This window comes from Chinchilla lanigera, unplaced genomic scaffold (assembly GCF_000276665.1).
Source record: "Chinchilla lanigera isolate Chin_1 unplaced genomic scaffold, ChiLan1.0 scaffold00051, whole genome shotgun sequence".
Taxonomy (NCBI): domain Eukaryota; kingdom Metazoa; phylum Chordata; class Mammalia; order Rodentia; family Chinchillidae; genus Chinchilla; species Chinchilla lanigera.
Genome location: NW_004955452.1, coordinates 16798595 through 16815570, shown reverse-complemented (window position 1 = coordinate 16815570; position 16976 = coordinate 16798595). Strand labels below are relative to the sequence as shown.

General features: G+C 41.5%; 1 protein-coding gene across 1 annotated transcript in view; it reads right to left on the bottom strand.

Moving 5' to 3' along the window:
- Macf1 (microtubule-actin crosslinking factor 1) overlaps positions 1–16976 on the bottom strand; it is a gene marked incomplete in the record, with an annotated part of 341157 nt that overhangs the window by 210370 nt on the left and 113811 nt on the right. Inside the window, 2 exon segments of the mRNA XM_013519481.1 lie at positions 3780–3869; positions 16610–16671. Of these exon segments, the coding sequence (XP_013374935.1) occupies positions 3780–3869; positions 16610–16671 (152 nt within the window).

Below are 16976 nucleotides of genomic sequence, written 5' to 3'. Positions count from 1 at the left end.
ATATATATATGGTAGCTCTGTGGCAGTTGTCTACACAGAGCAAACATTGTTCCAGGTTTAAACAGACAAAAAGTAGCCCAGCACATGGAGGGGGACGGGAGCCCTTGTCTAACCATCTTCTAACACTTCTAAGCAAAATTCCCTAAGTACAATAATCTGCAGAAATGCTGGGGATTCTCTAAGCAATATAACTTCTTAAATCAAAGGTTTAGGGAAAAAATCTTTTTGGCAAGAACCACTTCTCAGTCATTTCAGCTAAACTAGCTGTGAATATGGTATAAAGGATGACAGTCTATGAAACTAGAGTCTAAGGCAGTGGTGGCGAGCCTATGGCACATGCAATGTAGTGGGCTGTGTGTAACATTGAAAGATCTAAAAGGTTCCCCATCACTGGTCTAAGGCAATGGGAAGTGAGATCAATTAGATGAAGGGATGACTTTAAACTGGTCATGGTGGCACAGACCTATAATCCCAGCACAGGGGAGGCTGAACTACAGAGCCAGACCCTGTCTCAAAAAACAAAACTAAGTAAAACATGTCTTTAAGAGGACTGGAGCCAGCCATGGTGGTGCATGCCTGTAATCCCTGCATTTGGGACGCTACGGCAGGAGGACTGCTCCAAGTTTGAGGGCAGCCTGGGCTACATTGGTGAGTCCGAGTCTGGCCTGGACTACACAGCAAGACCTTGTCTCAAAAACCAAAACAACAACAATCTAATCCCTGATTCTGAAGGAAGATTATGGGTTATTAATTTAGAGCCTATAAGTAGAAACTGTTCCTCTCACACATGCTAATCTTTAATCCTAAGGGAATCTCCACCAAAAATAAAAATAAACAGCCTAAAAACATGCAAGTTCAATCCTGGTCTTCCACAACAACCATACATTACTGACCAAGCCAGAGTACACCCATGCAGTGAGCTTACAAACAACGGACTGCTTTGGAAACAATGGGTATGTGCGTAAGAGTCCAGAGGCCAGGGAGGCGGAGAAAGCACCTGTTAGTTGGCACTGAGGCGCTGTGAGCAATGTCATGCTGTCAACTAAACTTTCCACAGTTCTCAAGGCCACCAGAAAGTTACGGATCTCCAGGTTACAAAGGGACTTGACGTCCCCAGACACCATGACTATTTTGTGCCAACGATTTTCAGATAAGCAAAATAATTCCCCCTCCAGGATCAACTAACAGTGGCAAGAGGCACAATTAGTTTTAACCACTTTCTTTGGGACCCAAATTCCCAAGTAGAAATAGGAGGCCATTGGTGACTGAGTTACTTGGGGACCTCTGGAGAACCTCAGCCTCTCTGATGGCCCTGCAGTGCCAGCAGGGACACCGGCATCCCCAGGAGGACCTACTACATCATCATCATCTTCCTCCTGCTGCTCCTCGATGTTTGCATGGCGCCAGGAGGGCATGCTCACGAGACGGAGGGTCTTCAGCCCTGCTGGCTCCTTTGGCCACCAACCAAGGCAAAGACACAACAGAGGAACAGGAAATGCACAACACAAAGATGAAATGGAAATGAATGCGACACATTTTTTTAAAAATGTGAAAGTAAATATGAAAATACCCTCCCACCTCTAAAAGAAATACAAAACCAAATCAAGACCAGAGCAGATGGTTACAGTGAACACTTCTTCAATTGAAATACATCTTCAATTCTCCACGGCCACCTACCCTCTCTGCTTTTGAGAATCAACTAAGAGAAAAAAAATGGGTGAAAATAACAATGAAAGAAATATCTGGGTGGCTTTGAGTGAAAAAGTGATAGCCTTTTGAGATAGTGTATATCTCAAAATACTTACAGAATAAAGAAAAACTTATGGAATTTCAAGGGTTAGGGAAAAATATATTGGAGCAATTGTTATCTGTTTTGTAAACAATGTCAACAAAAGGGTCACTTTTCAATACAAAATCATAATCAGTTCATCAAATATATCAATCATATTGTCTAATAATCTTATGAGTGATAAGGAATAGTGTCCAATGATGAAAATGAAATTCTGATTACTTAGGAGATTTATGGGTGAGAAAAGACCCAGAACTGCATGTGATAGCTGTGCTATAAAAGCTTCTATCAATTTTGGCCACTAAAAAAATATATATAATTCTGCTTCAAGGCAGGTGTGTGTGTGGGGAGAACAGGAAGAGGAGGAGGAAGAAGAGAAGGAGGCAGAAACAGCAGTAGCAGCAGCAAAAAAAAAGGGGCCAGAGGAAGCCAAGCTACAATCCCCTAGAAGGAGCTAAATATCACTTAAGCAGTGATATCTTATGTGCCAAATTCTGTTCTTTACACACAGCAAACAATGACTAAGAATTCACCAAAGGCAGTGGGTGGGCTGGGATTCACAGACTACTGGAGCTGTGTGCCTCTTCAGTTCTCTTTCCCTGACAGATGTTTCCAATATTCAACACTGCACTGGTGCAAGTGAAAATTACATTGTCCATGGCACTAGTAAAAGAACATAAACCAAACAGGGGCACTTGCTTCAGTCAGGCTCAAATATATGAAACAATGGGTACAACACGATTATTTTTATTATTAATGGGTACAACACGATTATTATTATTTCAAACACAGCAAGTATAAGAAATATGATCTGACAAGCTAAGAGCTAAGCTAGGACTTGCCTTCAGATATGAAGATGATTCCCCCAAAACAATCTTTAATGCATTCTGGGAGGAGGAAGGCACATTTTGTTATCCAAGGAGCACAGAGGTACTGCTCCCTGGGGCTAGACTCAGACATGAATGAACCTCAGCACCTCTCTATTCTGCGCAACTCGTGAACCACAGAATGGAGAAAGTGAGACAAGCTAGAAAAAAACAACTCAAACCACAGCTGGGTTTTTTGTTTGTGTGGGGTTTTTGGCCTTTTTTTGAGACAGGGTCTCACTATGCAGTTCAGGCTGGTCTTGAACTCACTCTGTAGCCCAGGCTGGCCTCAAACTCCCAATGATTCTCCTGCCTCAGCCTTCTGGGTGCTGGGATTACAGGCATGTGCCACCACACCGGGATCTATACACATCTGGGGTTTTAAATGTAGTCTTCAGGTCCTTAGCTGAATACAGAAAAAAAATTTTGAACCAGACGTGATGGAGCATGCCTATAATTCCAGCACTTGGGAGACTGAGGCAGGAGGATAACTGCGAGTTAGAGACCAGCCTGGGCTACAAAGTGAGCTGAAGGCCAGCCTGAAGTGCACAGTGAGACTCTGTCTCAAAAAGACAAAAAAAACAAGAGGGAAGGGGAGAGGAGGGAAAGGAAGAAGAGGGGAGAGGAGGGAGAGGAAGAGGAGGGGAGGGGAAGAGAGAAGGGGAGGGAAGGGGAAGGGAAGGGAAGGGAAGGGAAGGGAAGGGAAGGGAAGGGAAGGGAAGGGAAGGGAAGGGAAGGGAAGGGAAGGGAAGGGAAGGGAAGGGAAAAAAATTTTAAAGCCACAATAGATGGAGAAATAGGAGTCTACACAGACTACAAATAAATGTGAACCTAAAGTCTCTATATTATCAGTACCTAGAAAGACATGAATAAAAAGAAATATGCACATCTAAAAGAAATAGATTTCTGATTTTATCAAGACATGAAGGTAATACATCAATCAAAATGTCATTTGTAAACTATACGTCTCGGAAATAAAGTCCACCAATAATCTCTTCTAACTTCTTCCCTCAACTTGATGAGCAAGTATTGTGAGGCCACTGCCCCAACACTCAGCAAGATGAACCCATCTGCCACTACCAGGACCACATTTACAGGCCACTCATCAGAAGAGAGACACTCACCAATTTGACGCCCGAGAGGACTTCTAGCAGAGAGATCAGGTTGTGGCCGTCTCGCAGGTCTTCATAAAGATCATTGATGTGCTTGCGGACCTGGGAAGAAGAGTGAAGTAGACTGGTTTTTATTTGATTTGTAATCATTTTATGAACCATACAAGAATTTCTGATTCTAGGTAAATATAAAGAGTTTGAAAATGGAAGCAATAAAATTTGTGAATCTTAGGTTGAAGTAAAATATATAGGAACTGGTAACACCAAGCTGGGCATAGTGACTCATGCCTGTAACCCCAGCACTCAGGAGGCTGAGGCAGGAGGGCTGCTGCAAATCTGAGGCCAACCTGGACTACATAATGAATTCAAGTGTTTCGAGGCCTGAACTACACAGCAAGACCCTGTCTCAAACAAAAAGAAATGGTAACGTCACAAGTCTCTCTTCTCCCCCCCACCCGTGTGTGTGTGTGTGTGTGTGTGTGTGTGTGTGTGTCGGTGCCTGTGTGTGGCTGGGTACCCAGTGTTTTATAAGGTGTTCCTCTAATTTAGCCCTTCTCTTAACAAACAGTTCTAACAGTGAATTTGAGAATTATTTTCCTTGTAGGAAAATTTATTTCAATTTTATAGTTAAAACTATGGAAAAACAAGTCTCACTTTGGAAACAAGCATGGTTAATGCTTTCTGTGTTGTCTCATGTACCCCTCACATCTGATATTATTGGAGGGTGTGTTGAGACAAGGTCTTGCTATGCAGTTCAGCCCGGCCTTGAACTTGCAGTGATTCTCCTGCCTCAGCCTCCCAAATCCTGGGATTACAAGTGTGCAGCACCGAAAAGTGAATTATTATTATTACTCTGTTTTACACACTAGGAAACAATTTACAAAGAGATTTAAGTATCTGCCCAAAGTCAAGAAGTAGAAAAACAGGGGCCAGGGATATAGCTCAGTGGCACAAGTGCCTGCCTGGCAAGCATGAGGTCCTAAGAAGGAAGAAGGAAGAAGGAAGAAGAAGGGAGGAGAAGGGAGGACAAGGAAGGAGAAGGAGAAGAAGGAGGAGAAGGAGGAGAAGGAGGAGAAGGAGGAGAAGGAGGAGAAGGAAGAAGATATGATCAGCCAACATCTCATTTTATTATTTAATCCAAAAAAGTACCTAGAAAAAAACAGAGGAAGCTGAGGATCTAAGAAGTTAGGGTCATATAATTATAAGTTAGGCAAGATCAACACTTTTTATGAAGTGGCAGTTGGTCTTCTGATATTTGTCTAAATCTATCAACAACTTCACTGAGTGATACAACACAGAATCAGAAGACTGCTAGTTTGGGTGGGGAATTAGAAGATGGTGCTCAAAGGGTACAGAGTTTCAGCTAGGAATAAGCTCTAGAGATTTACTGTGTAACATAGTGACTCTATAGTTAATAATAATTATTAACTATATACTTGGAAATAGCTAAGAGGATAGATCTTAAGTGTTCTCAATCATTAAAAAAAGATAACTGTCAGGTATGGAGCATGATACCAAATCATCACCATAAAAATGAAAATTTTTATTTGTCAATTATATCTCAATAAAGCTGAAGAAACAGATTGGTAGAAATGGGAAGATTGACTTTTCATATCAATAATTTTCCAGACAACAATAGAAATGGTTACTTTCAGAAGTGGTAGATTTACTAGAATTTTTCAAGTAGAAACTGGGATATAAACCAGGTATGGTGACACATGCTGTAAACCCAACACTCAGGAGGCTGAGGCAGGAGGATCACCATGAGTTCAAGGCCAGCCTGGGCTATATAAGCAAGTTTAAGGCCAGCCTGCACCACACAGTGAGATGCTGTTTAAAAAAAAAAAAAAAAGCTGAGATTTGGATTTTTAAAATATTTGAATGAAAAACTAAAGTCCTTTATAATTATAATATTCAGGGTAGCACTCAAAGTAGAATGGGGATTGGAAAAGATAAAAGGTGGAAATTCTGAGAAGAATTCCTGAAAGAGATGAAACTTAAAGGATCAGCAAATAGTTTGATAGAAAGAAAGATTTTTTAAAAAGTGAGACTAGGTCCAGAAGTAGAAATATGCAAAGTGTGTATCTGTGTGTGTGGAGAAATAAGGTGACAGGCAGAATGACCATCTGGAGAAAATGATTCATTATTAATTGATAAAAACTTCCAAATACTGAAAGAATATTATACTAGACCTAGGCATGAACACCTTGAAGGTTAATCTGCAATACCACACTTTCTTAATCTTTCCACTACTGTGTGAAGTCTGGACAATGAAGACAGGACACTCGGCACACACTTGTAGCATTTGCACACCATTACTTTCATGGCAGAGACACAGCAGACACAACCTCAAGAGCAAAGCCAATAATGTACAGTAAAATAATTACAGAGAGCTTTACGTACGTACAGAATTACTTTTACTTTAAATATAATTTGCTCAGATTGAAGTTCATATAACTTAATTTTTAGTAACACCTTAGCAATCAGCTCACAAAATTGCTGAGGCTCCCAAGGGTTTATATAAGCTGCCTTGAACATACCAGAAGCTCCAAGATTTCAAGCTTATGGTGTGGAACAATCAGAGCACACCACTAAGAGAAATAAGGCGATGAGTATTGGATAGGGAGTGGATTTGAAGAGTTCAACTTTAAAATGTTGAATTTAAAGTGGCAGAAAAGGAGCTACAAATGGAAAAGTTCTTGAAGCAGTTGGAAATAACAAAATTCAATTTGGGTCAACTGAGAACTTGAATATAGAAGTCGTATGCATCGAGTGCTAACTGAAGATACGGGAAATCGTGGGCTTTCTGGGTTAGGAGCAAGAAAAGGGAAGAGCGCTAAGGACTGTGCCTTGGGGATCAGTGTATCCAAAATGAGAACACAGGAGCTGGAAAAGCAATCAACAAAGGTAGGGGAAGGAGGAGAGCAGGAGCAATGAAAGAAAGAGAGGGGAAAAGCCCCCAAAAAACAAAATAATAGAGTGTAACCAAGGCAAGGGTGACTTGGAGTACTGAATGCTTAAGCAGGCAGGGGTCAAAGAGGACAACTAAGAAAGGACTTCTTAATATTTCCACAAACCAGTAAAACTGTGTGCGTGTATGTATGTGTGTGTGAATAATTTTCAAGAGAGTGATGCAATGGAAATGAATGGTAGCTTTAAAAATTCAGAAAATATTAAGCAGCTAAAATATTAAGGCTGGGGGTTGGTGTGGCAGGAGTGGTGGCACATGCCTATAATCCCAGTCAGTACTCGGGACGCTGAGGTAGGAGGGACTGCTGGGAGTTCAAGGCCAGCCTGAACTGCATAATGAAACCCTGTCTCAAAAAGACAAAAGCAGCAAGGGACAACTAAGTTAAATGAGGTTTGTTTTTTGTTTTGTTTTTTAATCACATACTTCACCATCTTCACTTGAGGTACTATTGCTGCAATAAATTATGCACATACACTTGAAGCTATGTATTTCTGTGACCTTATTTCATCTCAAGGGAACCTTGTTAAACATGATTCCTCTGTGCTTTGCTTTGTTTTGTTCTGTTGACACAGGGCTCTCACTCTGCTCCCCAGGCCGGTCTCCAACCCGAGCTCAGGCAATCCTATCTCAGCCTTCCTTCCAAGGGGCTGGGACCTCGAGTATGTGTGTGACAGACATCACGCACCCAACTCTCCCTGTACTTTTTAATGTATTTACTTTTATCTTCCCTAAGTATTTTCATTTTTTTCTTCAGTTTTAAAAAGCTCTACAAAGCTGGGAAGCCAAGGCACAACAATTGTGAGTTAAGCCAACCTGGGATACCCAGAGTTCAGGATCAGCCTGGACTGCAGCTGGAGATCCTGTTTCCTATTTCAAAAACAAAAACAAGCAAAACTAAAAAAAAGCCCACAAAGCTGTATGTAATCAGACAAAACAAAAAGCTGTACATAATCAGACAAAAAAAAGGGACTGGACGGGGAATATAGCTTAGTGGCACAAACGCCTGCCTGGCAAGCACGAAGTCCTGAGTTCAATTCCTGGTACCCCACAAAAAGGGAAGGATTTATCATTGATAGATAAGATCTGAACATAGGTAGAAAACTTGGGAGTGGGATTTCAGAGCTCGAGAGCCATCTTGAGGCTATAAGTACCACAGAGTACTGAAAAGAAAAATGAGGCACCTTTAAATGTAAAGTTAATTTAGCTTCTTCTTAAAATTTGAATTTTGGCTGGGTGTGGTGGCAAAGCCTGTAATCCCAGCACTTGGGAGGCTGAGACAGGAGGACTGCTTTGAGTTTGAGGCCATCCTGGGCTAGACAGTGAGGTGTAGCCACCTGACTACAAGGTAAAACCCTGTCCAAAAAAAAAAAAAAATCCCAGTTTTACTGCTCTATACCTATGATTGCAAACTTTAAATACATTATAAGAAATTTAGATAAGTGTTAGTGTATTCCATCTTTCAATCTTTGTCTTGGTACAATAACCAAATAACTAAAAATAAAATGAAACTACCTTTAAGATATAGTCAGAGGGGGAAAAACAAAAGATATAGACAGAGTTAATGGAGAAGGGAATATAGTTTTTCTGTCATCCTCCCCCCGCCACCGAGACTTCCCAACAATAGCCTATTTCCAAAGCATGGGGACACACCTCTGCCTACTCAAGGGTAAAGAACTAGCTGGTGTTTACTGGGTGCTTCTACATCAGAACATTTTCAGACACAGAGATGAAATGTGGAGGGTTTAATTAACGTCCCAATATTACACAGCTAGCAAAAGCCAGGCTGATCTAATTCAGATCTGCCTTATTTTAAAGTCTTTCCTTCAGCACATACTCAAATGCTACTGATGTTTTCCACAAATCTCTTAAGAGAAATTACAGCACAGTAAGCATCAGAAGTTTAGAGAAAAAAAAAAAAAGAAGTTTAGAGCAGTCAGCAAGTAAAGCCAATAGTGCTTACAAGTCATCAATACAGGTGATACGTCCAACAAATAATGCTTGCCTGTCAACAAGTGAAAAACTTCAACTATTAAGGGCTTCACCAGTGTGCACACCCTTAGAAAAATCACAATTAAAATTAATGAATGTCCCAAACAAGATATGTAAATGCCTAACAAATAAAGAAAAGATGTTCAACATCATCAGCCATAAGGAAAATGTGATCAAAACCAAAATGATCATATCCACTAGGACACCTATAATTAAAAGGACAAATAATAAGGATTAGCAAAGATGCAGATAAAGTAGAACCCTCAGACACTTCCAGTGGAGATGTGAAATGCTGCAGATACCCTGAAAAATAATCTGCTGGTTCTTCAAAAGGCTAACCAAAAGTTACCATGTGGCAGTCATTTCACTCCTAGATATGTAACTTAAGAGAACTGAAAACACATGTCCAGACAAAAACCTGTAAATCGATCCCAGGTCTGATTCCCGGGGCTGCAAGAAGAACTCGACAACTGCATTCATCTGCTACCACTGTTAAAAGCCAGGCCACCTCAAGAGGAACTGCCCTAAGAGGCCCCATGGGCCATGCCCTGGATGCAAAGGAGACCACTGGAGATCGGTCTGCCCTCTGAGGTGGAGGCCCCAGAGCTCAGACCCATGCTACCAGTTAGTCCAACAGGAATGAGAGGGCTTGGGGCATGGTCTGCCTTCTCCCTCTGGCCAGACCGTCATCTCCATCGAGGAGCCCTGGGTAATCATGACTATGGAAGAACAAGAAAACAGCCTGTTGCTAGTCACAGGTGCAAGTCTCTCGGTCCTTCTTTTCAATCCTGGCCTTCCTTCCAGCCATCATACCTCAGTGAAAGGAGTCACTGGTGAGGAGGTAATATGCTGTTTTTGACAACCCTTAGGCTGTAACTACCTATTAGATCCTTCTTGCATATCTCTGTCTTCCTGAGAAACCACTTTGAAGATACCACCACGTATTACAGCAGCCATTGATATTTTCCTACTAATCTATCCATAACTGTGTTAAGTTTGTAATGTTCCTATCCTATTTCATAATGTATGTTTATTATTATGTGTTTCCTACAACAACCATTGAGAATAGTTAATGATTTTTCAATAGGTCACTCATGTATAGCTCTATTTATTTTCTTTAGAAGCCACTTTGAAGATACCAAAGTATAGCACAACAACTCTTGATAATCTCCTACCTCTTTTGTCTCTAACTCACTATTATTTGTCTATTTGTTTTCCTGAGAAACTATTTTGTAGATAATAATATGTAAAACGATAACCATTGATAATTTCCTACCATTTTGTCTGTAATGTGCTAAGTCTCCCCTATTATTATGTTATCCTTCTTTTATTCTTTAAAATAAAAAAAACCTGTAAATCAATATTCATATCAGAATTATTCATAACAGCCAAGAAGTGAAAAACAACCCAAATGCCCATCTACTGATCAATGATAAAAGATGTGGCATACTATAGCAAGAAATATTCCCCAGCAATAAAGAGAAATGAAATACTGATACATGCTACACTATGGATGCACCTTGAAAACATTAAGCTAAGAATTTAGTCACAATGGATCACAGGTAGTCTGACTCCATGTGTAGGGGATACCTGGAACAAGCAAATCTATAGGGACTGGTAGACTGGTGGCTGCCTAGGGCTGGGGGAATCCTGTGAGGAGTTTCGAGTTGATGGCTAAGGGGTACAGCATCTCTTTTTGGGCTGATGAAAATGCCCTAAATTGTGGTGATGGCTGCAGAACTCTGTAACTACACCAACGGTAAGGTCATTTGGCCTAGAATCATCAGAGCTGGCATCAGATCTGTCTCCTTATTCCCATTTGTGTTCCTTCCTTTTAAAAGTCTTTTACAATGCTTAATTGGTCAATATGACATATTATCAATATGATTAAATAATAAGAGAAACTCTCTCAACAACAACAAAGAAGCAATGATTATGATGTGGTATTCTTTGACATCTACAGAAAACACAGTCCAGAAAAGCTTTCCTTTAAAACTATGTAGTAAAAGGAAACACTGGAAAAAGAAAAAAGAAAAAAAAAAAAAAAAAAAGGAAACACAAACAGTTCAATTTCCTGGAACTATTGCCTACTGAAGAGCAAAAACTAGGTCAGAAGAGAAAGTTTAAAAAAAAAAAAGTGCAAGGCATGGTGGCACATGCCTATAATCCCAGCACTTGGGAGGCTGAGGCAGGAGGACTGCTGAGTGTTTAAGGCCAGCCTGGGCTACACAGGAGTTCAAGGCCTGCTTGGACTACATAGTAAGACCTTGTCTCAAAAAGCTTAAAAATTTAAAAAATTTAAAAAAAAAAAAAGACAGAAGTATGGGACACTCCTGTAATCTAAGCACTCTGGAAGGCTAAGGGAAGAAGACCACAAGTTTGAATCCTACTTGGGCAATTTAGCAAAACCCTGTCTTTAAAATAAAACTGAAAAAGGGCTGGGGATACAGCTCAGTGCAAAAGCCATCAGTTCAGTCCTCAGCACCCACCACACACACAGGGAAAGGGAAACCAAGCTTGATTTCTGAACTGGTAGATCTCTAAGCTATAAAGGGGGAATTCCATATTGATTCATTGACTAAACACCTATTTGAGGAAAAATCTAACCCTAAGAAATGGATCACAGTTGTCCTAGACTTTCCACTCTGGAAAGGTCTGTGCTCAAAAGCAGGGAACACGAGTGCAGGCTGCTAACCCTATGCAGTGAGCAGTGAGTCTTGGCAGCTAAGAACTTGATCGTCTATTTTTTGCTTTGTTTTTTTGTTTTTGTTTTTCTTCCGGTACCAGGAATTGAACTCACGACCTTGCGCTTGCCAGTCAGGCGATTTTGCCACTGAGCTAAATCCCCAGCCCCTCGATCGTCTATTTTAAGAACTTCCTAAATTGGGGAACCCTAATGGTAGTACTAGCCAACCCTGATTAACAGAGACTCTCTGAAGGTGAAGGTGGTTCTCAAGTCCATCGAAGGTAACTATACTTAACAGGCTGACTCTTAAGCATAGAGAGCAGAGAATCAAGACTCAAACCTAAACTCAACACAAACCCAAAACCTTCAGTAGGAGCTGAGGTTAAGTCTGAAGTCAATTCAAGCCCTAATAATAACCACATCCCAGGCCGAGACCACCACAGGTTCACATGAGGAAAGGCCGACACTTTTCCTCATTCTCATTATCAGCAGGCACTTACTCGTTGTCCCCAGTCTCCTCCAACATTTCCCACTGACATGAAGAAGCAAGGAGCGTATGGGGAGAACAGCTTCTCATGGCCACAGCAGAGACTGGGCGGCAGATAGTAACAAGAACCATCCATCAGCTGACCTGTGTTCAATTAGACCCTCAAAAACACAGGCAAGCTAGAAACAGTGGTGAACATCTATAGTTTGAAAACTTTTGCTGGTGGGCTGGGGATATAGCTCAGTGACAAAGTGCTTGCCTAGCATGCACAAGGCCCTGGGTTCAATCCCCAGTACCATAAAAATAAAAAAGAAAAGAAAGAAAACTTTCACTGGTACATATGGAATTTAAAATTAACTAAAATTCCAGGATGCTTAGTGCCTTCTAGACTGCATACATGAACAAAAATGAAAAGAATTCTTAGATTAAAACATTGGTCTTTCTTTTATATCTACTAACCTCTTAAGTCAATAAGAACTAACCAGAAAGTGCATTTCTTCTTCTCCTGAGGCATGTACAATCTCATCTTTTTTTGATGTTCTCTTTGAAAAAATACACTTTATTGGTTACCAGATCTAGGATACTGCAGAGATAATCTAAATCTCTAAATTTTTATTTTTGATGATTCTGACATAATAAACATGACTCTTGGGTCTGTGGGCCTGCGTTACAAATTAGGTTGTTTATACATCTATTTTTTTTGTCTTTTTTTTTTTTTTTTGTATTTTTTTGAGACAGGGTCTTGCTCTGCAGTTCAGGCTGGCCTTGAACTCATTTTGTAGCCCAAGCTGGTCTCGAACTCACAACAATCCTCCTGCCTCAGCCTCCCGAGTGCTGGGATTACAGGCATGCATCACCACACCTGGCTTTTTTTGTCTTTTTGAGACAGGGTCTTGCTACGCAGTTCAAGCTGGCCTTGAGCTCACTTTGTAGCCCGGGCTGGTCTCAAACTTTCAACAATCCTCCTGCCTCAGCCTTGATCCTCCTGCTTCAGCCTCCCAAGTGCGGGGATTACAGGCATGCGCCACACGCCTGGCTACACACACATTCTTAACAAATCTCTTTTACAACTGGATAAACCACATTCTCAATTAATAACGATGAATTAGTTTTCTTACTCTAGAACAAACTGTTTCCCAAATGGATATCTGAGAACCCAAGAGATCCTATATCAACCAAGCCTATCTGAGCAACTTTGTTGAAGATAACAATATGTAATATAACAACCATTATTCAAATTAAAAAAAAAAAAAAAAAACAAAGCCTAGAACTTGGGAGGCTTAACTGTTTTTGGTTTTGTTTTCTGAGACAGGGTGTCTCACCTCTAGCCCAGGCTGACCTCAAACTCATGGCTGTTCTCCTGACTCAGCCTCCCAGATGCTGGGATTAGAGGTCACCACATCTGGATCCGGGAGGCTTAACTGGTTTTGATCTTACATTAATCTGGGTGCACATGAACAGCCAAGCAAAGGGTGCCTGAGTTGCAAAAATCAAATTCTGATCCCTAATCTTCATCCCCAAAGTTCAAGAATTCCAGCTTACAGTAATGATTCTAATTAGCAGTGAATCTCTCTCTAAAATATTCCAAGATGAAAAAATGCTATTGGGGAAAAGATGCTGCTGTAGTCATAAGGCTGGCAGCCTGAGAGGCGAGGAAAAATAGCCAAGGGTTTAAGTAAAGCTCTGGCCAGTTTCCAATGGTTAACAATGCTGTGATGTGTGCCTCTGCTCCTACATCCACCCCCAGCCCCAGCCCTGCTGGGCCGCCGGTCATCATGCAGCACTGAAGCTGAGGGCCAACAGGCAGCGGCAGCTACAAATGAGCAGCAGGAAGCCCTACTCTTTGAATTCCGTGACGAAGTTCAAGGAACAAGCTTGAGGCAGACAATTCAGTTCTTCCCATTGGTAGAGCCAGGTATGAAAGGAGAGTAAGTGGGGGCATGTTTAGTAAAAGACCTAGCATTCTGATTGGAGGGCTCATGAAAATATCTTTCCCTCCATGGGAGTTACTGTAAGGACCAGTTCAGATAAAATGTGCTTCGTAAACTACAAAGCCCACCAAATATTATTTACTCAAGGTAACAAATAATGGCTACTTCTTATGGCCCTGGGGAGCATCAGACAGGGAACAGACACATGAACACAAAGGTATCTCTTCAAAGCAGTACTGACTAGGGATGAAATTGCAGTTGACACAGTCTGAAGGACTGCTCAGGAAGCTTACACTGGAGCTCAGCCTAGACAGGTAAGTAGGGAGTAGCCAGGCACAAGATGTTGGGATGTACATTCCAGGGAGAGAAAAATAAATAGGTGTGAAATAAAGAGGTGTGAAAGTGCACAGGGTTTAGGGCTCAGTGTGTTATCTTGTGTGGCTACAGGACAGGCTACACGGGAGAGTCTACCTGGAAATGGAAATGGACAGGCAGGCTGGAACCAGGCTGTGCAGGGCTCTGCACTACATCAGAGTTTAGGTATCGACAACCAGTACAACTAAAGGAATTTAAAGAACAGAACAGACATTTTTGTTTGTTTTTCTCTCAGCCTCTCTCCCTTTGCCCTGACACTGTAAGAATATGGCATATCACCTGCTTTCAAGCTATAATCTACCAGAAATATAATGTACATAAACCCTATCACAAACTGGGTGTGGTACTGCATGCTTGTAATCTTAGCACTCAGGAAGCTGAGGCAGAAGGATATCTGGGAGTTCAAAACTAGCCTGGGCTACACAGGGAGTTCAAGGCCAGCCTGAACTACATAGTGAGACCCTGTCTCAAAAACAAACAAAAAAAGGCAATATTAAAAAGAAATATGTATCATTTGGGACATGTCAAATATAGTATATTCCTGGGTAATGTCCATATTAATGTGTCCTGTATGCTGTGAGGAATGCATATGCTTTGATGGGTAAGAATGAGGGTAAGGCTCTATGACTGCCTCTTTATTCAGGATTTGCTATTTGAAAAATCACCCTTACCTGCAGTTCTCACTATAACAAGGGCCCTGAAGAGCTAAGCTTGATATATGTACTCATTTCCCAGGCCACATTTTCCTTAACAATAAATGCACAACTGGCCCACACAGGAAAGAAAACCCTAACTCATTGTAGCTTTTGTTTGTGCCTTTAGAACCACATGGCTTTAAGGGTGTACCCATGTGAGGGACAGCCACCACAACTAGTATGTAATAAATGAGACCCAAAAAAAAAAAAAAAAAAAAAAGGGCTGGGGATATACCTCAGTGGCACAAGCGCCTGTCTGGCAAGCACAAGGTACTGAGTTTGACTCCTGGTACCAAAAAAGAAATAAAAATTAAAAATAAAAAAATAAATGAGAGAAATGCAGAAAAATGAGAGTAAAGGACACACAAAAAGTAGAACAGGAAAATGAAGCCTCAGAAAAAAGAGAAAGAGAGCAGTGGTCTGATAACTGGTATCAAATTATGTGAGATTGGCCCATATGCACTTCTGCTTCTGTGTATTTCAACAACCAAACAATCCCTGTAAAACTGCTCAAGAATACAGAGAACAAGGCAAGAAAATGGCCAGCATTAGGGCCCTGGGAACATCACATGGAAGTCAGAGAGAAGAAAAGCCACTGGAAGAGGCAAAAAAGTCATTCAGAAAAGGAAGAGTGACTCGGGAAAAGGCAGTGTCCTAGAAGTTAGTGTAAAACACGGTTCTGAGGAACAGACAACATGGTCAAATACTATACAAAAACCAAATCAGAGGAAGATAAAACTAGGTTATTGGATATGACAATTAAGAAAGCACTGCTGACCTTTCCCAGCGCAGCAGGAAACATCGAACTCACAAACTCTGCTTCTCAGATCTGACTGCCGCAGTGGGCACACCATTCATCCTTAGGCGGGTCTTTAATGCTTCCACTTGACTTTTAATAAAATCTTTCTCCAGTCAAGCCAGTTTGGATATGTTCTGTATCTTAAACTACATGGTGGTAAAATTTATATAAAAAAAATCCCTCAACTAAACATTTAAGATTTACGTGCTTTAGAGAATAAAAATCCCTTGCTAGGTATGGTGGTGCACACTGTAATCCCAGCACGTAGGAGTTTGGTTTTTTTTTTTTTTGGTCTTTTTGAGACAGGGTCTCCCTGTGCAGTTCAGGCCCGCGGTAAGCTCACTTTGTAGCCCAGGCTGGTCTTGAACTTGCAACAATCCTCCTGCCTCAGCCTCCCAAGTGCTGGGATTACAGGCATGTGCCACCATGCCCAGCACTTAGAAGTTTGAAGCAGGAGTTTTGCTCAGGAGTTTGAGGCCAGCCGAGGCTACATAGTGAGTTCAAGGCTAGTCTGAACTACTACATAGTGGCACTCTGTCTCAAAACAAAAAGAGAGAGAATAAAATCCCCTTTGTCCCATCCCTACTTAGTAATGGAATTTAAAAATAAAAATAAAGGAGTTTATAAAACAGTTTTTTCAAGCTGGCAGTAAAGTGTTCTTAGAATCTTAGGAATCATTTCAAGCATCCTCACCCTCAGCCTTCTGAGGTAGTAGCATATAATATGGTCGTTTCCACAGTCAGGACTATAACAGAAGGAAGGAGGGAGGAAGGGAGGGCACATGCATACCTTCAAGGCTGGCACAAGGCAGGCAATCTAAACCATGTGAGAGAAGGGAGAGACAGACCCAGCTTAGGAGCACTAAGAGGTGCTAGAGCCGCATATATGACATACATGAAGGAGTCCTACCTTCATCAAGTGCTTGTTGACCCACTTGGTAAATGTTTTCTTCTGAACCCGGTCCCGCTCATCTGCAAATTAAACACAGAGAAGGGCTCAGGACTGTGCAGGCAATAAGTTCCCAATCCCGTGCCTTGCCCACAACTCAGTCTCTCCAGGACCACTTTAAAAAGTTCATTTTAAACCAGATATGGTGGCGCACACCTGTAATCCCAATACTCGAGAACCTGGGCCAGGTGTGGTGGTGCACACCTGTAATCCCAGCACTCGGGAGGCTGAGGCAGGAGGATCACTGTGAGTTTGACGCCTGCCTAGGGTACAAAGTGAGTTCAAGGCCAACCTAAGCTGCATAGTGAAACCCTGTCTCAAAAAGGCA